The sequence below is a fragment of the Empidonax traillii genome, unplaced genomic scaffold (assembly GCF_003031625.1).
Source record: "Empidonax traillii isolate 1590-97213 ecotype Southwest subspecies unplaced genomic scaffold, ASM303162v1 scaffold828:size275390, whole genome shotgun sequence".
NCBI classification, from domain to species: domain Eukaryota; kingdom Metazoa; phylum Chordata; class Aves; order Passeriformes; family Tyrannidae; genus Empidonax; species Empidonax traillii.
This window is the reverse complement of record NW_020956021.1, coordinates 27,389-50,343: the sequence shown is the minus strand read 5'-3', so window position 1 is coordinate 50,343 and position 22,955 is coordinate 27,389. Positions and strand designations below refer to the sequence as shown.

The 22,955-nt window shown below is 40.0% G+C and overlaps 1 protein-coding gene across 1 annotated transcript in view; it reads left to right on the top strand.

Moving 5' to 3' along the window:
- Window positions 1-22,955, top strand: part of CNTN3 (contactin 3) — a 95,533-nt gene that overhangs the window by 45,200 nt on the left and 27,378 nt on the right. Inside the window, exons 3-6 of the mRNA XM_027901971.1 lie at window positions 5,120-5,215; window positions 17,618-17,821; window positions 18,625-18,727; window positions 19,714-19,898. Of these exons, the coding sequence (XP_027757772.1) occupies window positions 5,120-5,215; window positions 17,618-17,821; window positions 18,625-18,727; window positions 19,714-19,898 (588 nt within the window). The remainder of the gene's footprint in view (window positions 1-5,119; window positions 5,216-17,617; window positions 17,822-18,624; window positions 18,728-19,713; window positions 19,899-22,955) is intronic.

The window sequence follows — 22,955 nt, the reverse complement described above, 5'->3', positions numbered from 1 at the left end:
TTTTCTTTCTCTGCTGTCTCTGGTTTCTTCCTTCACTTCCACAAAACCCACAAAGTGCTTCATCTCTTATCCCCCTCATTACTGCAGACTCTTGTGCCTCTTTCCATGCTGGCATCTCCTGTTCACCACAGCCTGATACATCTGTGCCAATTTATTTTTAACCTTTTTATTTTTTTTTTCTGTTTATATAACACACTTTGTTGCACAACTTTTAAGTGATTTTCCTTTAATTGGTGTAAGAGCATTTAATCCTCTCCTGCTTCATTTATGTTGCCCAACCTCAGGTGAAGGTGGCAGAGTGTGAAGAGTTAAAAAGATTTATTTGTAAGGTGGTTTTTTTTGGTGTTTTGGGCTGTTCCTTGCACCTGGCTCCAGCAGCCTGTTGATCCCAGCATGACTCACCTATTGGATGTTCAGCTTTTCGTGGGATGGAAACAACCTGAAGGGTTGTTTCGTTTCTAAACGGAGGTTTGCTGCATTTTATTAGGCGTATTTTTAGGGGTGCAGGAAACACTCAGATGGGTTCTGCTGATGGGACTAAATTGTAATGTGACAAGAAACAGGAGCAGTGTTTCAAAATACAAACCCTGGACCCTGGGAAGGCAGTACAAGGTCTCACTTGTGCTGTTTTCTGGTGCTCCCATCACTGCAGGCCCATGTGTTGGGGTTAACAGGCTGTGGATCCCAAATATCCTTATACAGGTGTTTTTAAGAATTTTAATTACGCCAGGTGTACATCCTGTCTAAAGAAGTGCAAAGCTCATGGTCGCAGAGATGCCTTGGTATAGCAAATTTTGGGGTATAGAGTGGTGGGGAACAAGGTTTGCTTGTGCAGATATAGGTGAGTTAAGTGGTGGTGGGGAAGTTTGTTGGGGTTTTATGTTGTTGATAATGGGGTTTTTTGTTCTTTTTAAAGAAACAAATTTGTGTGACACTGTTTTCTGTAGTAGTTTTCATTACCAACACAGCTATTACAACACACAGAGGCTGTTATTTGTCCTTAAGAGCTGAGAGACTGGAATACCCCTTCTTTTTAATAATGTGACTTTTACCAGGGCGAGTGGGTTGTGAATTAGTACTTCATTATGGGCTGACATCAAACAGAGTCCCCTCTTCAGAATTACCTACTCAAGAAAACAGTTTAGAATTGGTTGTCTGACTCATTTAGGTACTTGAACATCCTACCAATACAGAATTATAAATAAAGTATGTTTAACAAGTTCTGCAGCTTTGGATAACAACGAGTCTAATGAAGCAATAGAATAAATATTTTTGTGGCTCTTAAGGGACAATTATGTTTGTAGAGCTGGAATCCTTGTTCTGCAGCTATCAAATCATGGTAGAGTTGCTAATAAACTTATGTTGACAATAAACATCAGTTGGTGCAAGTGTAATACAATGCTTGGGTGTTGCTGGGCTTGGAAACCTGAAAAAAAAATAAAATAAAAAAAAAAAAGTAAGTGGAAAAGTGAAACCTGTTTCTCTCACAGTGAAAGTGTCCTGTGATTACTTGAAAGAATTAACTAGGAGTTGGTATAATTTCCAACAGTGTCTGCTAATCTTTGGAAGTTCCTGTGTACAGGTATGTGTGTCTAGAGGTGAAACACCACACAGGTTTCATGGCAAAATATGACATAACTCAGCGTTGCCACGAGCCAGGAGTTTGTGTGTCTGCAGCAGCTCCGTATTTTGGATTCTTTCTCAGCAACTTTAAGTCTCAGTGCCTGAGACTTTAAAACTTGACTTATTAAACAGAAGGAGGGAACCCAGTGGAATACACAGTTTTCACATCCTTGCTGTTTGTATGGGCAGGAATGTGTTTCCTTGTTCTCATTTTGGGGCAGAATCAAAGACTTTTCAATAAAGCTGAATTACATTTTCTCGCTCCATTTTATTGCAATGGCATCTGTATTTCAGTTGATATAACTTTATGTACTTGGTGCTAAAGCAATGAGGCAAATATATGTATTAGCAGGGGAAGGGAGAAGAAAATGCTGTTTCAGGAGTCAGAAAGTCTCTGGTGCTAATTTTAGACTTTCTTCTGTATGGCAAACTATAAACAGGCAATAAAAGCATTTAATTTGCAAATTACACAGTTCTAGATTGGTTTTGAAGTTGAAATTTTTTTCCTTCTAGTCAGTTCTTTTGTAACGTCTTTACCAAAGTACTTTTCAGTGGTATGATTAGAGCCTTTGCCTGGTAGAGTTAAGTAATAAAGTTGATAATTTTGTCCATGAGTGGCTGCATTTTAGATGAAAGGAGATTACAAGTGAGGCATAATAAATGCAAGCAAGAAGAAAAATGATTTGGGCAAGAGAAACTAGTGGAAACACTTTCTTTGGGTGACCAGTCTGAGGAAGTAGGTAAGTTTTAAAAATCTGATGATGAACAAGACAGTCTGTAGTTCAGTAGATAAAATACAGAAGTAATTCATATGTGTTTCTGCCCTTTTCTATCAAACTAAACAATGGGATATTTTCATCCCATGGGGCACTGAAAAGCCAGACCTGTTCTGACTCATCACTTCTCAAAACCATCTCCTGTCCTGTCCCAATCTTGGTTCTTTGTCTCCAGTTATATTTTTATCTATTGAGACGTTTCAGTGGGATCAGAGCCTCTGATCTCAGAGGTTAAAGTCAAATCTGTAAAAATAAACAAGCCTGGCCATTATTAGCCCACCTTCTAAGGTATTCTGTTTACCCTGCCAGTTTTCTGAGGACTGAATGTCCCTTTCCAGTGAGTTCATGCAATGGCCAGTTTTGTCAGAAGGTACAGCTCTGCTCCCTGGTGTTACTGTGCTTAGGATACTTTATTAAAAACCAAACAAACAAAAGCCTAACAAAAAAAAAACAAGGACAAACAATCACTCTTGATAATCTTCCAAACAAGTCTGCCTTTGAGCTTCAATACTCTGAATATGCCACAGAAACACCTGAAAATCAGACCTGCATCTTTTTTAAAAGCATCCAGTAACTTTCCAAGGGCAGAGATTTAGATTTCATTATATGGTGCTAATAAAGAACTCGGCTACTGTTTTGCAAGTTGATTTTCCATTATGTTCAAGGCAGTGCCAGACAGTGTATAAAGAGAATATAGAAGTATATAAATAAATTGAGGATATTTTTGCAGCCCTGTGATTAGTCTGGTCCTACTGGAAGGTAGGATGAAGAACTCTCTCTGCTGATTTGTGAAAAGTTACTCTTTTATTGTAGCACGGCTCATATTCTTCATTTTCAGATGGATTTTGTGTTGCTTCTTGTTTCCCAAAACCTTTTTCACCCCGTGACAGCAAATTTCACTTGCAATCAGTGATTAATAACTTCTGCTGTACAACACTGCAACAGTTCAAACCACAGAGCTTTAACCTGTGGGATAATGAGGATGTGCCTTCCAAATCCCATGGCATGTCCCAGCCCAATCCCGTGCCCACAGAGTCTGTTGAGGTTCTGAAGGTCTGTATTTCCAATAAAGCACAAGTGCCTGGAAAGCTCTGCAAAACCATTTTATTTTAGTTATGGAAATTCTGTGTACTGCATAAGGTTTATGGCTTGCAGGGGTTGTGATGTAAAAGGGAGAAATGTGGTCTGAATTCATTTTATGCATAAATTTCACCAAAACAAGTATTATTTTAAAGTCATATTTGCTGTTTTCATCCTGTACTAGAATAGTGTGTGTCCACAGGGGTGCTGTCACCTCTTGGTTCTCCCTTCCGTGACTCAGGGTAATTCTGGTGGGGCAGCTGATGAACCTGTAATGCTCTGGGGGGGAAAGAGAAAGATGCTTTAAAAGGCCTGAAATTATTTTCATTTGGCTGTGGTTGTACGTGGCTTCCACTTCACGTCCAGCAGTTTATCCTGAGATGCACCTCCATGGAAATTCGCTTGGAAAGCTGAAAACAACCCTTTTAAGAAAGGTTCCTGTGAACTTGGTGTGCAGTAACAAAGGATAACACAACAATATCTTGCTGCAGCATTAAGGGTGTTTTTTTTGTTTGTTTTTTTTTTTTTTTGTTTTAAATGAAGCATTGAAATTCTAATCGCTCTTGTTCAGCGTTCTGACTCTAACAGCTGTTGCTTTTCAGTATTAAAAAATACTGTATTTTGGGAAAATAGCTACTGTTTGTCAACTCACTGCTGCTATTACACTTGGTTATAAAGACAACCTTGTTTAAAGATTGTGTGTTAGTGTCCTGTACAAGGTTATAAACAAACATGGGCCTTTTTAAATTGTCTTCTGTTTGGTTTTAATATGGAAAAATATATGGTTTATTCATGGAAAAGCCTTTGTTAGTGTAGAACCTCAATCTCAGTTTGTTCTGCATGTTAAATCTAGCTTATTTTAAGAGTATAATGAGGCCATACTTTGTTGGATCTCGAGTTGGTGGTTAGAGGCAAAGTTAATATAAATTTATGATAAAGCATTTGCATTTATGTAACCTCTGTAGCATTTTTTTTCCTCCCCAGAAGCATTTGCACAGTGCTGTCAGGCACGTGGTGGGATTCTTGGGGGTGGTCCTGTGCAGGACCAGGAGCTGGACTCGATCCTTGTGGGTCCCTTCCAGCTCAGGGCATCCTGTGGCACTTACACAACTTAAAATGATCACAAAGGCCTGAGGCCAAACGGAGCAGATCGCGGGGTCAACACACTGAGGTGCAAAACTCTTGCTTTCTCCAGAGCTTAGCAGTGTTCCAAGGGATTCTGCTTGTCCTTTTCTCTTTGGAAAGATGCACCTCTGTTTTCAGCTGTGTCGTTATTATTTTACGGTTGGTTAGAGGAGCTCGGTGGGATCTTGGTGCTGTTTTCATCAGAGCCTTGGTTGCAGAAGCAGTGGCTTAAAGACTTGTTTTTAATTTACCCTTAGGGCTCCTTTTTGGTTATGAAAATCAGGGTAGCATAAGCCTAACAAAATTAGCCATGGGATCTGTTAAATTATATTGCAAATTAGTTCAGTCCCGGTTCTGTCACCCTCCCTCGTGTCCAACAGACACCTCTGCAGCTGACCCACATAACGTGCTGGGTTTAGTTCCACAAGAGATGCGAGATCAGGACTTGAGAACTGGAATCTCCTGCCTGTTGAGTCTTTCCTAATATCCACATCACCTTTTTCTTCCCAACGCAGACCTCGAGAGCTCCAGGACGAAGATGAGGAGCGCGGTGTCGGTGCGGGAGGGCCAGGGGGTCGTGCTGCTCTGCGGACCAACCCCCCGGGCAGGAGGTAAGGGACCCTCTGGGCTTCAGCCAGAGCTGATGGGCAAGTGGAATATCCCTGAAAATTCAAGAGAGAGGTCCTCCAGAAGGAACAAGAAATTGAATCTGGTTTCGAAACGGAATACAGAGAGAAAGAAACCAAAAGGAAAAAGAGGGGGAGGGAAGTACTTAAGAGGATTTACTTTTATCTTGGAATCCTTTCTAGTTCCTAGTAATTTCTGCACACTTAATGTGTCTAATTTTTATGGTATTTCCAGTAATTAATTGGGTATTTTCTGGAGTTAAATTCTGCCCAATTTCACAATTGCCAAGCCTCGATGAATCTACTTTTCCCTGTGACTAGACAATTGCAGGGAGTAGATTGTTGTCTTTAATTATACTGGTGTCTGCCTGTTTTCTTGCAATGGAGACATTCTGGGGTGTAATGTGATGATGCTGTTGTAATTGAAACCACTGCTGCATTGAGGGGGTGAGGAAACTGGATATAAACTGGATATATGGATTCTTGGTGGACCAAAAGTTACAAGTACATTTTATCCCTCATTCTGCATCTTCAGTCTTTGACTAATTGCTATTGAGCCTCAAGTAATGTTTGAAAGGAACTGGTTTTATTGTTTTTAATTGATATGGAGTATCATTATTGAAGGACTGGGATGTTAAACATTAGATTTGATTGCAAAGACAAGGTAATATAAGCTAGACATTGTATTCAATAATATAGGTATTGTGACCCCATAAATTTGGCAGAGTCCAAGCAGACACAGCCATAAAGTGGCAATTTTACAACTGTCTGAGCTTGCAGAATTTTTTTTTCTCCCTAAACTGATACATACTCTTAAATCATCTTTATAGCCTTGCAACAGCTTTGTCTTTTCAGCAGCTGGGAAAATGGGTCATTGTCCCAGCTATCTGTAAGAATTAGAATGATTAAATTTCTGCTTCTGGATGCAGCACAAAGTCTGAGCGATCCCAGCTGTTCTCACACTCGTGTCCTGTGTGTGGGTTTATACCCAGAGGTGGTGACCAAACTGACAGCAACTCTGCCTGATTCTGGCAGTGTTTAAGTGTGAGGTGTTGAGCAGGAGGTGATAGAAAACATGCTCGTGTTGCTGAGAACAGAGGTTTGAACCAACACGGGGAAGAGGTGAGAATTCCTTCTGCAGTCAGCAGATGGGATATGATTGACACCCCCCACACTAATTGTGTTATTCCTGCAGAAAAGAGAGAGCTGAGTGCTCCCAGAATTACCAAATGGAACTGAGAACTGGTAACAGAATTACTTAAAATCCTTGGATTTGTCTGAGAGATGGAGGATTAACTATTAAAGTTTCCAGCAAGCGTGAAGAAAGGTAGAAAGAAATCCTCCTTCTTTCTTCGCTAAAACAAACCTGTAGCACAGTGACATCAAACCTGCAGTGCCCCCAGATCTGACATGGTAGGATGCAGGTCTGTAAGTCTTAGTTAAAATACCCATCCATGGAGCAGAAGTAGTTTGTTAGGAATAGCAGGGATGGTTTAGGAGCAGCTGACCTGGCCTGAGGGCTGCTCAGCCCTTTCCAGATCAGTGATCTGAGGTTTTTTTAAAATCTTTGATACCGTATTTGTTGCATTGAGCTACCAAATAATTTCAGACAACACTAACTCTAAAAACCTTCTCAAACAACTTGTTTTCTCTTCCCCTTCAGCACCCCAAATACTGTTCTTTTTGTCTTCTGTCATGTTGTGCAGTTTCTAAGATCTCACCAGCTTAATTGCACGTATTTTCTGCATTCTCTGTAAGGAGTCTTCAAGAAGAGACTCGATTAAATGGTGATTATTCCTTCACATACAGCATTCCAGTTACAATAGAAACCAATGTTCATCCCCAAAGAGACGCCAGTTCATAGTATGGAAAAACAGAATTACTTCTTCTACAATTCACTGTATTTTCTTCTTTGCTTATCTTTAGCACAGATATTTACATAAGTCATAGGAATGTCCCTTTTCAATGGGGAACAGATTATTCTTGCAGTTCACAGTAGTTTTGTCCTTTTGAATTATTCAGTTCTAATTCCATCAGGGCATGGACATCCACCATTTAAACCTACAATGGGACTGGATTTAACTCCCTGCACATCAGCTCATGTGCTGAGCTTGTATTTTCACTTTGTTTCTGTGGTGGCTGTTGTTGTGCAGGGGAGGGAGATGATGCTCAATATTTCCAGTTGAGGATGTACAGATAATTTTTATGTTTCTGTCATAAAGCATGAGCTCTATCACAAACCACTGCAATATTTTCCTTAGAGTTGGAGCACTTTCCCTTCCTGGCATTCCCTTTCTTAGCAGTCTGGTTTGGGATTTACTGAATGCGAGACTCAGTAAATGACTGGCTTTGTGTAAGAAGAATTCTCCTCCAAATATTTTACTAATTCAGCCTGGTTTTATGTTACTGTTGTAAGTTGTGTCATCATTGAACAGTGATTTTTGGATAATTAAGATGTTCATCTCTCATAGTTCTGCCTGGCCATACTTCTGGATATTTTAGTTCTGTTAAAATACCCTGGGTTTCGCCACAAATCAGTAAATCATCTCACCCACACACTCAAAAGGGGGAATGGCATCTAAAATTGATTTATGTAGATCTCCTGCTACTTTTTCTGTTGTTATAACCTTTAAATTGTACTTAACTCTCAACAGCTATTTCGATTTTTACTGTGCTGCTGTTATATTTTTAATGCTTTTAAAGGACTGTCAATACAACAAACATCTCAATGTACCAAACTTAACGTTGGACACAGTTAATGTGCAGCTGGTTAGAAAACATTCATGCGATGCTAATTTTTTCCCCATTCTGCCAAGAATGGAAAAGACCAGACATATGGAGAACTAAAAATGATTTTTCTCTGCTATTGATTTGGTTCCAAAATCAGTATCTAACGAGTGACAAAGCCCTCAGTAAAGTAAATCTGCAAGTTCCTTTAGGGTTTCACCTACTGTTACCACTGTTGTGATGATTGTGTAGCTTGTCTTCAGCTGTTATTTCTGTTTTCCAGATATTTTGATTTCTATTTGTTCAGCACAGTCAGTTTTACTTACCTGACACCGATTTTGGATTTATGAGGTATTTCTGCTCTTGGAGAGAGGAGGAAGGAATGAGGCCTAGTGCTTTTATGTTGTCTGGGGTGGCGTCAGGGATGTTTTATACACAGAGGAAAAAGATGATTTTTTTAAGGACAGGAGTGAAGATTTGACATTTTAAGAAATTTAGTTTGCCTGGAAAAACTAGACATTAGCTTTACGTTGGTGGATATACTCCCTGTTGCCTTGTTCCTAAATGGAATGGGACCATATCCCAGGAGAACTTCAGGAAATGACAGCGATGTTGTGGAGCTGATGAGGTGTTCTTTGGAAATTGTAAGGGAAATCTCTTTGTCTTAAATTCCTGATTAGCCTCACGTGACACGTGTTCCTGTTTCGTGCAATATGGCAAGGATAATTTTAAATATATGAAGCAGCAAGAATGTCCTCCCTCTTTATATCGTTCCCTGAAAAGTGTAGACTTCATCAATAAACGGGGTTGTATTTGAAGGACAGGGATCAGTTCAGCTCACAGCATATTATTCTAGAGTTGTGACATGCTGATATGAAATAACATCAGATCACGGAAAAATAGATCCCAATTTATTGCTCGGTGTTCGCTGTGACAAATCATTCAATGAATAATGTCATGTCTGTTGCAAATGACTATTTAGACTTGCAGATTTTTGCTCTTGTCTCTTGTATTGCCATTTGGAGACCTGCAAGCTCCAGCAAGGCTGTGCTTCATGAATAACGTGGCATGGGAAGCACCTCAGATGCCAGAAATATTTTGATGCTTGGATTACTTCCTTTCTGCAACTCCTGAATAGCAACGTGCTGTTTTTCAGGGAACTGTAAATTGAATTTGTTTTACTCCCTTGGCTTTGGAAACATTTCATACCCTCACAGCAAGGCTAAACGCATAGAACGCTTTTCTGGTGCCCAGCAGTGTTTTCATAGCATCACATCAGGGAATGATTTGGGTTGGGAGGGACCTTAAAGCCCATCCAGTTCCACCCCTGCCATGGACAGGGACACCTTCCACCGGCCCAGGTTGCTCCAACCTGTCTTTGGACACTTCCAGGGATGGGGCAGCCACAGCTTCTCTGAGCAACCTGTGCCAGGGCCTGCCCACCCTCCCAGGGAAGGATTCCTTCCCAATATCTAATCTAAACTTCCTTCCAGGAGGTGAAAAGCATCCTGGGTTTGCAGCTTTAATTCTTGCTTTTGCTGCAGGTTGTGGATAGCGCTCATCTGGGCATGAGCAATCAATCACACTGGCAGAGGTTTTGCACCAAAATGCGTTCTGAGGAGACAAGTGCATTGAATATTGTAAAAGCAATGGCCTTAAAAATGGTTCCATAGTGTTCTTGTGCTGTTTTCAATCTGCCAAGGAGAAATGGCGTTTTTATTTAAAAATATATTTTGTGATAGTCCTGCTGGTGTCATCATCATCATCTGCACAAATTTCAGCTGACAGTTTGAAGTCAAATGGCACCTGAGAGACACTTATATTTTGTCCATATGAGAGAAAATAATACATGTTCACAGCTGGATTTTGCAATGATTTCTATCTGTCAGGGCATTATTTTCTCCACCAGTAGCAGACCAATGCTACAGAGACACTCCTTTACGCACTTTATCAAATGCAGTCTTCCTGAAGCACTTTTTTCCTTTTGATAAACCTGTGTTCCAGGCTGAAGTAATCCAGGCTAACATTAATATATCTTATTTATATACTTGTGCAACATCTTCAGTTACTTTATAGTGCGGGTTTTTTTAAGCTGATGTGGAGGTGTATAACTGGCATGAGAAGCTTTTAGCAAAAGATCCCAGTTTCTTGCTCTGAATTCTTACAGAACTCTTTAACTCCATGTCCCGTTATGCAGTTAAATAACACTGAGCACAGGAATATATTCGTGTTGGGTTTATTTCTCTGATATTTGTTTTTCTGTCTGTTTTGTCTTAGTTTAAGAGATGGATCTAGGTCATGGCCAGGTGGTGAGTGGGACATAAAGCCTGGAAGAGTTGAGTGTCACGGACTATTGAGTGAGGGCAAAAAGTAGAGCAGATTTTTGTGGGAACAAATCTGCATAAGTTTCACCAGCCAAATGTGTGTGGGCACTCCAGAACACCTTGGAAGACTGTGGGGTGAGACCCTGAAAGACTGTGGGCTGTGCATTTGAAGCTGATACTCCTCTCATTAGCCTTCCTGCCATGAAATATGAGGGTTGGTTTGTTGTTTTTTTTTAATGGGAAACTGCCTCTTGTTGGTGGGGTATTTGTTGGAAGAATGGGGGGAGATGGAAACTAAAAGGAAAAGGTAGATTAGGAAGAACCAGATAAATTGCAGGGAAAAAGTTGAGGTTGAACCTTTTCACTTACCTTCTGCGAGGTACCTCAGCTATGCCTTGGGGAAAAGAGGAGAAAACTGGAGAAAATAAATGGGTTTGGCTCTCTACCAAGTTTATTTTTATCCCTAAATTGTGACTGTTGGGTATTTTTCCTCCAGCTCTTTATTATCTTCTCTGCTAAAATATTTGAGTTTCTCTTTGGAAACAGGATAATTGATTAGGAAGAGGCAGGAGGGAGATGGCTGCAGTCCCAGCACAGTCACAGTTGATCACTGCACTCTCAACAAGAGAGCTGAAAGGAATTTTTGTTTCTCACAAGGGTTTACCAAGTACCTTCTCCTAAATGAGTGCAAGAGTTCCAAATGAAATTTGTCACTAATTACTGCTTCCACCTATAAACAGTAGTTCATTCCTTTGAAAATTTACTCTTGGGTATTTTCATTAGTTTCCCTTAGTTTATGTCCCTAATATTTAACATTCAGAAGAAATCAAATTTATTTGAGTTGAGCAATAAGCTAAACCATGGTCTTTTTATCCTCAAAATTATTATAGGCAGGAAGCAATTTAAAATACTTTCAACTATTGAAAAAGCACAACAGAGTTGTTGGAAATGCTCTCAGCAATTAAACGGAAAGTTCTAGGGAGGTGATTAAAAGAACAATTTGTCACTTGAAATGGATATGGCTGATGGGTATGTATTTAAATATCGCTTCCTAAAGCAGTTTCTTGCTTTTCCATGCACTTCCAGAGTGGGAACAGCCTGATCAGAGCCAGGACACTCTGAATGACACGGAGAGTCTGAAACAATTAGTGCAGAAATGTGATAAAGAGGAGCTAATCCGTCCCCTTCCAGCACAGCTACAGGGCAAGGGAAACCGGGGATTTTATTCAGCCCCGGAAGCCAAAGGCAGAAAAGCATTTTGTCAGACTTTCTCATTAGCATCTGGACTTCCTTGGGAGCGCCAAGGAACATTTAACCTGCCAGTTAAGGAGCAGTTTTATATTAAAAGGTCATGTTCAGTTGGAAACCCAGCCCTGGCTAATGGTGGAATCCCTGGTGTGGCAGGAGAACAGGCAGCTTTTCCAGGGAATGTGCCCTTTGGAATTGTACTCACCAGGAGGAGGGGGGTGGTTTATGGTATTAATAAAGCAATACCATGGCCAGTCTCAAGCATCTGTTTCCCGAGGATGAGCTTAGAAATGTTTAGGTTTTAATTGGAATGGTGAGCTTTGCTTTCAACGCTGCTTTGAAAGACTTAGAAAAGCTCTTATTAAATTATTAAATATAGAGGATGGCTTGCCTTCAGTGGGCTGTTTCACATCCCCGTGGCAGCTTTGCAAAGGTGACAGGTCAGTGTGTGCAGTTGGTACTTGGCCAGCCCTGTGGTTGTGCTGTGGGTTGGGGGGGCAGCAGAGAAAGCCACAATTTCCTGTGTTTAAAGACCTGCATCTGCTTTTACATCGCACCAGCTCATTTCCAAATCACAGAGCGAGGGGACTCTTACCGTATTCCATTTAAAAATGAAAATTAGGTTTTAGCCCGAAGTAGGAACCTTGCAACTTCAGCTGAAACATTTCAATATTCTCATTAAATGTGTAGATTGAAATTGCAAGATACTGCGTGTGTGTCGCGCTGCTCTCATTGTTTTGGGCTGTTCCCTACGCAGGAGTTGCATGCCTGATTACCTGCACAGCAGGCTGAAAATTGATCTTTTCTATTTTAGCTATAAAATAATTCACCTTTTGTGCCAAAACAATTAATGTTATACATTAGTTTCAAATCAGAGTGCTTCCATTATGCTCCGGAATGAAATTAATTTCTCAGGATAGGTTCTTCAGGTTTTGGGGCCGGCCTGAGATTCCCATCGGGCAATTTGCATCTTGTATAAACAAAAATATCTTCAGCCAAAAGAAGAGAGTTACTCTGAAGAGCTTGGGGGGAATTTCAGAAGTTGGGAAAACTTTGCATTAGTTGAACCAGAAATTCATCGTTCCACCTTATTTCTGGTGGCCACAAGTCAAGCCATGTTGTAAAGTTTTTTAACTGTCATTATTTTTATATAGAAAGCATGAATAAAAATTTAGCTAACAACCTAAAGTTGGCAGATAGTTTGTACTCTGAAGTTTGACTGCAGTTAAAGACTTTTTCATTATTAGTGATAGAACTACTTGAATGCAAACAGTCCAGAATCTCCCACCTTGGAAATCCACAATCTGAGGGTTATTTTGGTTTGCTTTTCCCAGCTGAACATACTTAGGACAGTTGGGCATTTAATGTGCTCAAGAACATACCCCAAACCCCTGAAATGATGTACAGTGTATTTCAAATAAAACTGTGAGGTGTTTTTTCACTGCCAAAGCATTCTCATTTCTGACAGTGGCAACCAAAGACATTTTCAGATGCAGTTTACACATATCTTTGGGGATCCCATATTGGAGCACATAAACACCTTGTCTTACGCCTCCAGCGCACAAGATTTTTATTTGGAAAGCAACCTTTAAGGTTTGCCAGAAAAAAAAAAGAGATGTTATTTATTTTATGGCAGAGATAAAGCATTAGCAAGAGAGCAGCCTTGCAGCTGGTGCTGGTGGCTTGCCCAGGGAAGGATGGGCTACTCAGGGTGAACTCAGTGGACTCAAGTAGCTGCAGGTGGACAAAGTAAGAAAGGAAAAATAGTTGTTTAATGCACTTTTGCCTTGTGCAGATTATTTTCCTACTTCTAAATAACTTGTTTGCACTTTCCTGGAGGTTCCTGTGCAGTCACACAGAGCTGTGGCTGATAAAATGACATTTCTGTGCGTGAGTGTCCCCAAAACCCCACCTGAATTCTCAGAGTCTGTGCCCTGAGAGCTCCCTCCCCCCCGTGTGAAGCTCATCCCCAAAACAAGAGGCTTTGCTCCATCTTCTGCCATTTCATCACAGTTTGAGCTGAAACTGGGCCAGATGATGAACTTAATTGGTTTCTTCCTCAATTACGGAATCTGTCATTATCCTCTCAAAATCAGTGTTACTTTTCCATTACTTTTAACTCTGAGGTAGATAATTCAAAATAGCTGCTTCAGTGTCTTTAATTGCAGTTTCTGTCATTGCTCAATTCTGTCTGATTAGTCTTTCCCAAACAGTTTTTTCAGAGGCCACATCCCATCCTGTGGGTCGGGCAGAGCTCCAGTTGGAGCCCGAAAATACCAGGATATTTCAGCTTCCCCCTTGTATCTCTGTTACAGAATATTCTAATGTCAGAATTTGAGAACTGCGTGAAATAATTGAGATTTGGGTTATCAGTGATTGACATGAAAGGTTTGTTTTTTTGGTATTTTTGGTGGTTTTTTTTTTTTAAAACCTCTGAGTATTCTTCAGTCAGCTTGATGCACTCAAAAATCAAGGATTTTCATTCCTTATCAAGTTTATTTATGGAAACATCCACTTGACTAATTCAAATCAAGTCAGTTTTTTGAACCTTTCAAATCTGTTTCAGAAGAATATTGTTCACATCATTTTCTTTTGGCTATTTTAGACATCTCATTTAGGTGTGAATTATGGAGCTGGTGGATATACACAGGATTTGTGCATTTAGTGAATAAAATAAGTCATTTAGTCAAATAGGTCTATTTACCTGGTTTGTTTTTTTTTCTTTCCCAAAAAACTAGTTCTTTGCAAACTTCCAGAATTCAGTTACAGTTTTGGATTTCCACAACTGCTGTTGTCTCTTCATTTCTGTTTATAAGATACAAAATCTCCCTGGTTCCATAAATGGTTGCAGTCTCTCTTAGAGGAAATATATAATATAATTAAAAGCAATATTTTCAAAGGGATGTGCATGAACTTAAGGCCTGACCTTGAGTGACTGTGGTTAAAAACTACTAAATGTGTAGGGCTTACCCCCTTATTTCCTTTAACAGCATTAATTTGGGGTTTTTAAGGCTGACAGCAATGACCATGGTAGATCTCAAGGGCCATGCTGATTTAATTGTTGAATTTTGTAAAAAAAAAAAAAAAAAATCAAGTTTAATGCTGGCAGGTAATTTTATAAACATTTTTTTAATTGAGCACTTCAGTGCACAAAAGGCCTAGAACAGTGTGAACATGCTGAGTGTGTTGTGGTTTGTAGATTGCACAGTAAATAATAATCAAATAATGCAAAATAAAGAGAAGCCGCCAAGCAAGACGTAGTAAACAAATAAAAATTTGAGTAATAACCGTAATTTCCAATACCTTATCCAAGTATGGGCCCCAAATAAGGAAGAAAATGCATTGGAAAGCGAAGGCTCAGATCTCAGAGGAAGCCCAGGAGAGACATATTGCTTCCATTTATAACTGAAAATCAACTGGAAACTTGTAAATTGACAGAAAGGGAGTGAGTTTGAGTCCCTGGAGGTGCCCTCGGATCAGCAACAGGCAAATGGTGTAAACATAATAAATCACACAACAAGTTGGTTTAATATGATTTTTTTTTTTTTTTTTTTTTGAAAATAAGGATACAATTTTGTAAAGTACAATAAATATAAAATGAGGTATTGGCTGGAAAGAAACACCCTGCTCCTTTTTTTTTTAAGAGAGTCGATGAAAATATATGTTGAATGGGAAATGAGGTTTCCAGGAGTGTTTATTCATAGGCTGTTGAAGGACCCAATTAAACCGGAATACACTTTGTGTGGCTTTCATAATCATAATGACTGATTTCAATGGGTTTACTCTTGACTTAACCCAATATAACAGGAGTGAAATGAAGCTGCTTATTTTCCTGCTGCCTATCCAGAACTGTCCATCCCCTTTGACTGTTTTGATCAACATCTTTTTTTTTTTTTCTCTTTTTTTTTTTCTCTTTTTTTTCCCCAGCATAAAATAATACTTTGAGCAGGGAAACACAAGTAGCTCAATAAATACCAGAGCCAATAAAGCCTGGCATCACCCACTGCTGTGTCTTACGGATGTCTGAGTTTGATGCAGAGCTGAAAATGTATTTTTTTTTTCCTTACAGTTCCTGAATTGGTACCTAATTTGCTGTGCAGCCTCTCCCTCAGCCTTGTGATCACTCTCTCCATCCAGTTCTTCTGTAGAAACAGAACTGTACTTTATTTTCTAATCTTTTCCATTTAGAAAGATCGTACTGGTGTACTTTTTTTTTTTTTTAAAAAGTCAGCTTTAATTTTATTTTTTTTTTCTTTTGGGAGTGGCTGATAGAGGGAGCAGAACCAAACCACAGCCAGACCCATCCAGCTCCCACCTCCCTGCTACCAGAGGTCACTCAGCAAACCACTGACAGGGTGGGATTTGTGCTGGACTGTGGGAGGGAGAAGAGTTACACAGAATATTTTTTTTCTGGACTGTAGGAATATTCTTTGGCTTATGTACCAAGACCCTGGTGGCAAATCTCAGAAGTCTTACTGAAGTCAAGCTTGATCATAAGGTTTTGCACAAACTCTCCTGTTGTTCCTTGTCGGCCTCCTCTTCCCTAAATTATTGGCACCTCTGGAGTTCTGTAGGAAGGAGTTTTAGTGGAAGCCATTGTTTCACCTGAGGAGATGCTGCAAATCCACGAGGGTGATGATCTTAGAGGTCTTTGCCAGCCTAAACAGTTCTCTGGTTCTGTTCCCCACAATAAGTATTTCTAACTATGACAGAAGTTTGACTTCTGAGAAAAGCTCTGAGACTGTTAATTGTTGGTACACACCACTCCTACAGAATTATCTTAATGGAAGAAGTTTAAATATTGATAGAAGAAAATTAAATGCAATTATGATGAGCCATTTCATTTGATGCCTTTTTTTTTCCGCATTAGCCAGTCCATAAATATTTTAATCATTTCATTTATTCAGTGTTTTTTCATCTGCACAACCTTACCTTGGGTTAAATTGTCCTGTTGCACAGTTGATACTCAGCTGGCAGGGTTCAGAAAACGTCACCTCTCCACTTCATGACTTCCTCCCAAATTTATGCACCTTCAAATTAAAACTGTGCAAAAAGGGAAGATCTTCATTTTGTAGGGGCAGCACAAATGCTACAGATACTTCAACATGAAGACAGGTCAGTCAAGCTCTAATTGTCCCTAATTAGCACTTCCAGGAGCTGCAATCTTTGTACAAACTTTCAGCTGGGTGGCATGTGGGTGAAAAATTATTTCTTGCCTAGAACACCATTAAAAATTAATCTCCTTTGATAGTGCAGGATATGAATGAGACAAACACGTGGCCTTGCACAGGAAGGGGCTTTGCCAATTAAAATTGGACACACAGAGCTTGAAGTGTTCAGGAAAAAAACAAATTTAGCAGAGTTTTTGCCAGATCTCTTATTTGGTGTTTGGAAATGAACAGGTTTTTTATTTTCCATTCAAATGATCATACTGAAATGGTAGCAAGGGCTGCTTTGCCATATCATATAGAGATTTTTTTAATGGAGTGGTTATGGATTTTTGTATGAAAAAATGTGTTTGTTGTGTGATGAGCCCTGCTGGGAATTTAGGCTTCTTTTGGCATTCCTTTCACGTGGATACTCCTGTCCTGTTTCTACCTGCTAAGTATCGAGCTGAGTTGTTGGGTAGCTACTGAATGAGTAAAATGAGTAATCTTTCACTTTAGCAAAGTTTGCTCTCATTTTTTTGCTGTGTGCTCCTGTTTCCTTGCATGTATTAAATCTTTAAAAAAAATAGATAAAAAAAAAAATTTAAATGAAAACCCTACCCTTGTGTAGAATGCTTGGAGTTTCTTTCGCCTTCCTCTGGGGGAGATGAAGGTTTGGTGAAAAAAATGGGAGGTTTTTTCTAGTTTCTGGTACTTTGGAAAATTTATTTTTCTTGGCCATTGGCTCTCTGGTCCTGTTTGTTACATAATAAAGTATATAATGAATATATTAATTTATATATGCATATGTATGTATAATGTATGTGCGTATATGTATATAGTACAATATAAGAAAATGCAGTCATAAACTGATTTTTGAAGGGGAGAAAAAAAGTGAAAGGCGTCCTCAAACATCTTTTCTTCCCTTTCCTACCCCCCAGAATTGTCCTTTGCGTGGATCTTCAACGAGTACCCGTCGTTTGTCCAGGAGGACAGCCGGCGGTTCGTGTCCCAGGAGACGGGGCACCTCTACATCGCCAAGGTGGAGCCGTCGGACGTGGGCAACTACACGTGTGTGGTGACCAGCTCAGTGACCAACAGCCAGGCCCTGGGCTCGCCCACGCCCCTGGTGCTGCGCACGGACGGTAGGGCTGCCCCTCCGGCCACTCAGTGGGTTTGTCTGTCACACGCTGATGGGTTTATACAAAAACATCCCGTGTTTCACGCCCTCAGAGTGAGCCAGGCTGGAAGAGATCAGTGAGTCCAGCCTGTGACCTAACCCCACCCTGTCACCCAGCCCATGGCACTGATGACACGTCCAGTCTGTTCCTAAACACCTCCAGGGATGGTGACTCCACGGCCTCCCTGGGCAGCCCATTCCAGTGTCTCAGCACTCCAGTGTCTCATTCTTCCCAGTGTCCAACCTGAACCTCCCCTGGTGCAGCTCAAGGCTGTGCCCTCTTGTCCTGCTGCTGGTTCCTGGGAGCAGAGCCCAACCCACCCCCTTTTCCCTCATCCTGTCAGGCGTTTGTAGAGTGATGAGGTCTCCCCTGAGCCTCCTCCTCTCCAGGCTGAGCCCCTCCAGCTCCCTCAGCTGCTCCTCACAGCACTTGTGCTCCAAAAACCCTTCACCAACCTCATTGCCTTTCTCTGGTCTTGCTCCAGCCCCTCCATGTCCTTCCTAAATTGAGGGGCCAGAACCGGGCACAGCACTCGGGGCACAGCCTCACCAATACCAAGTGCAGGGGCAGAATCACTGCCCTGCTTGGCCACGCAATTCCTGCTCCTCTTCCTAAGTCTGACACCGATTTCCCTGATTTCCCACATCCCTTTACACGTGGGATGTGAGAGGAGCAAACTTGATTTTGAGTTTATTGTGATGTAACACCAAAGAGAGGAGAAAAGGCTTATAAAACTTAAAGCTTCCTTTCTCGTTTGTCTCTTATAGGTGTGATGGGAGAATATGAACCCAAAATAGAAGTTCAGTTTCCTGAAACCCTTCCTGCAGCTAAAGGCTCGACTGTGAGGCTGGAATGCTTTGCACTAGGAAAGTAAGTTTTCAGCTTCACTCCTCCTGATAGGTGGAGCATGTTAGGGTTCACCTGCCCAGGAGATGTGGGGGTCTGGAAGGTGTTTTGGTGGTGTTTTCCAAATATCTTATTTGGATCGTCGCAGTTACTGCCTTGAAATAAGAGGGTAAAGAGTCTTGGAGTAATTTTTAATTTCGTTTAGAATTAAAATGTGTATGTTGGCAGCACAGGAATTTACATTTCAGTCCAAATTAACTTGAGTAAGATCAGTATGGGTTTGCATACGACCTCTCACCTAGGTCTGCCTTCTCTGTGCAGAAGCAAATGGTGTTGAAGTCTGTGAGAATGTTGCCTGAATTTTCCTGTTAAATGTCCTTGATGCTTTCATAATATTGTTCTTCCTTTATAGCCAAGATAAAGTTTAAAATTCATTCCTCCTCTGAATGATGCTTCACACACAGCTGATATCTTTTCTCTTTCACAGATGATCTGAGAATGCATTTATGCTTCTGTAAATGTATTTACTTACCACTTTGTGGTTTATTTGCAGACAGCTTTGTCAGGTGCTCATATCAGATTGATAACTCGATCACACACTATTGCTTTGCTTCCCCAGCGAGGGAAAGGAAAGTTCCAAAATCAGAGAATAAATGGCTGTTGGAGGATGGGAATTTCAAAAGACTTGGGTTGATTCTGCCTCTGTGTTAGTCACTGGTAGATGTCACCCATCTTCAGGGGAGGCCAGTGCTGATTTAAAGACATTTTTACAGTCACTGGACATTCACTGAGATGTTCATGAAAAATTTGGTCCCACAAATACAACGTGTGGAGCAGCACAGTGTATGAAATCAGGTGCCACAGTGTCTGACCATCTGTCCTGTACAGTGTGATTGCTACTTTAACACAAGCCTTTAGTCACTTCTGAGTTTAGTTTAGTTTAAATATCTCATTATGACAATCAAGGAGTTTAAGCAAAGCTGTTTAAAATCCCATTACTCTCTCTTTAGCCCTGTGCCTCAGATTAACTGGAGAAGAACTGATGGTCTGCCGTTTCCAAGCAAAATAAAGCTGAGGAAATCCAATGGCATGATTGAAATCCCGAATTTCCAGCAGGAGGATGCAGGACTGTACGAATGTATAACTGAAAACTCAAGGGGGAAAAACATTGCAAGAGGACGCCTCACTTACTATGGTAGGAAACTTTTGTGCTCCCTCTCTCCCAGTCTTCTTTAACCATGAAATAGAAACTTCTCTGGGCTTTACAGCTCCTGCAGTGCCATCAGGCATTTGTGCTTAAAAATCCGTGGCATTATTAAGTACTCACAGAAAATGAGAACTCCTGCACCAGTTCCTTGCATAAGATTTTTAAGGGGTGTCTTAAGGCTCAAAAGGGTTGCCCAGAATGGTGTGGAGAGTGCTTGTGCTTATTTTTCTGTGATGGAAGGACTTTTTTTTAAGACATTTCATACTGGTCCATTGGTGAAACCTTCAATTTTCACTCAGTTGGATTTATTTGGGGGATCACGGAGGCCTCACATTTATAGGAAATACAAATTTTATCTTGCTTTATGAAAAGATTATTACTGGTGGATATTCTCAATCCTGTGCTTTCAAAGCAGCCAGTTTTATTTTAAAATGTGTAAATAAGTGAGAGAATATAATCCAGTATAGGAAATGAAATACTGTGAGATTTAATGGCTGGAAAAAAGACTGAGTCTCTTGTGCATTTGAGGCTGTAGAGTGAAATGAGTATCAGCAAAGCACACTGGTGGTGGTGTAAAGAGAGAGAGTGATTTGCAACAAAGTGGTAATTGACAATTTTTGTTGAAGCCAGATCTCAGCAAATAGAATTTTCTTTAGGTAAATGACAATTTAAACAGCGTTTCTGACTGTGCTTTGGAATGTTTTCCTCATGTAGGAATATTTGAGCAAAGAGATGGTTTTTTTAGTTGTATAAAAGGCCCAGAGGTTCTCTGCAACTTGTAGCACATGGAGCTGCAATGGAGATTTTAGTCAGTGAAGATTTTAGTTCAAAGCACAACAGATTTTTATAAAGAAGAAGGAAAAGAGATTTCTCCCCTTGCCAGCTTCCAAATTAATGCCCCATTTCTGGAAATGTCCGAGGTTAGGTTGGACAGGAGACTTGGAGCAACGTGAATTTTCCATGTACTAGTTTTAATTAAACAACTTCTGTAGAAATCCTGCTGATAACGTGGAGCAAAAGATCCAGGCTGCTTCATCTGCCAGTGTCATCTGTCATTCCAAACTTGGCTCTGTGCATTTGATTTTACAAAGCGACCTCATTGTTGCCTGAAACTTGCAGTCAAGTTGTGTTTTCTGCATCAGTTTGTGTCACCGTTCCTATGCCAGTTTTAAATCAGGGCAGTTCTGCAATACATCAGTGTAAACCAGATATAAAATAGAGGAGATTTTTTCATTAGTTCTTGTAATTACAACAGCTGGCATTCCTGAGATACCTGACCTGCTTCCCCAGTTCTGTTTTGCTCATTAAAAGTCCACAGAGCTGAGATATAAAGGATGTTGCTAATCAATACAAGCAACAGTTTGCTAATCAAAACAAGCGGTTTTGTGACAGTCTGAACGTTTTCATTGCAAATCTAGAGCAGGATTTGAACCCTGGAGTGGAGTTCATACTCCAGGACAAATGTCTGCCCGTGTTAGAGTCATCCCTAATATGGATGTTTATCTTCAAAAGAATAATGAGACCTGTAATGGCAGTAATGGCACTCCCAACTGTTTCATTTCATTTGTTCTGCTTCATGAAACCCATTGTGCAGAATTAAATAGATTTAAGTAATCTTTCTTATTTTGTTACTTGCTTTGTTGTTGCAGATAGAATGCCAGCAAGTTTGGATTCAGGATCATTTTGACTCTGTTTGACAATTTGAAGGATTTTAATGCTGTTTGTAGATTAATGATGTTCTATAAATAAAGACAATTTCTTCTGGTGGATTGCCACTGTGCCTGATAGCAAAACCCAAAAATCTGCCTGGTAAAGAAATCCAACCACATCCCACTCCGTCTTCCAATAAAAGATCAATATTTAAGGGAGTTGTTCTAAAAGCAGATGAGGATTTTGGGGGAAATGAATGCAATATACTGAAGACACAGAGGAAAAGATGGAAAGTACCAAAATGTGTTGTCAAAAATGACACAAATCTGGTGTTGGTAGTGAATGGTGACTGCTGTTAAAACACTTGATTTGCAGCAGTTTAAGGTGTGTCTGTTAATCATATATAGAAAAACACCAGCATTACAAATGGACAAATGTCTTTTTATTTCAACAGTGACAGTATTTGTTCTCCTCTCAGCAGAACATAGTGTGTTTCTGGCTCACCCAAAAAAAAAAGAATTTAAGAAGAATTTGGGTTAATGTTTTCCAAGCTGTCGTAGTGAAATAATGTGAAAAATAAATCTTGGGGAGGGGGAAGGAATACAGACAAAAATTTTGTGCCTGAAAAACAGAAGGTTTTCCTTTCTTTGCAGATTTTAAAGATTCCTCATAAATTATAAAGTTAGTCCTGAACAAAAGCTTGAAACATTCATTGCTCTGTTATGAAGAGAAACACTCCTGTTCTCCTTATTTGTTTCATGAGCTGAAACTGTGAAAATTTGAAATCTGGAAATCAGGTTTTCCAGTGCATAGATTGTTTGGTCAACCCCCCCCCCCCACTTAATGTTTTCTGTGCTGTCCTGCCTCTTTGTCCAATAATGAATTATAGTCTTGAAGCCACAAAGCACTTGAATATAGACTCAACTTTAATCATGTCCATAGTCATTTTCTCAAGAATGCTTATTTATAAGTTTGGGTTAGAAATTCTGTTCCCACCTGTAACTGTCTTCCTGAAAAAATTAAATGGGTTTGGGTTTTTTGAATATATTGTGGAGTTTCAATATAACTCTCAACCCATAGTTGATATTGGTAATTAAAATAGATACTCTAAAGCAGGTATTCTGGGTTCTTTCATAACAATACTCACAGACTATTAATCTTCCTTTTTTTCTCATGAAGGATTTTATCAAGAAAAGCCCAACATCAAGTGTTCTTTTTTTTTTTTTTTTTTTGTCCTTTTTACAGTTCCAACATTTAATGCCAGTTTTCTCCTCAGGGGATTTCAGAGTGTGCTAAAAATAGGACAAGATTATCTAACTTTGATTGAATATAAAACCTGAATATATAAATAATTTGCTTTCTCTTTATTAGTGTGTTCGTTTGTCATCGTTATTA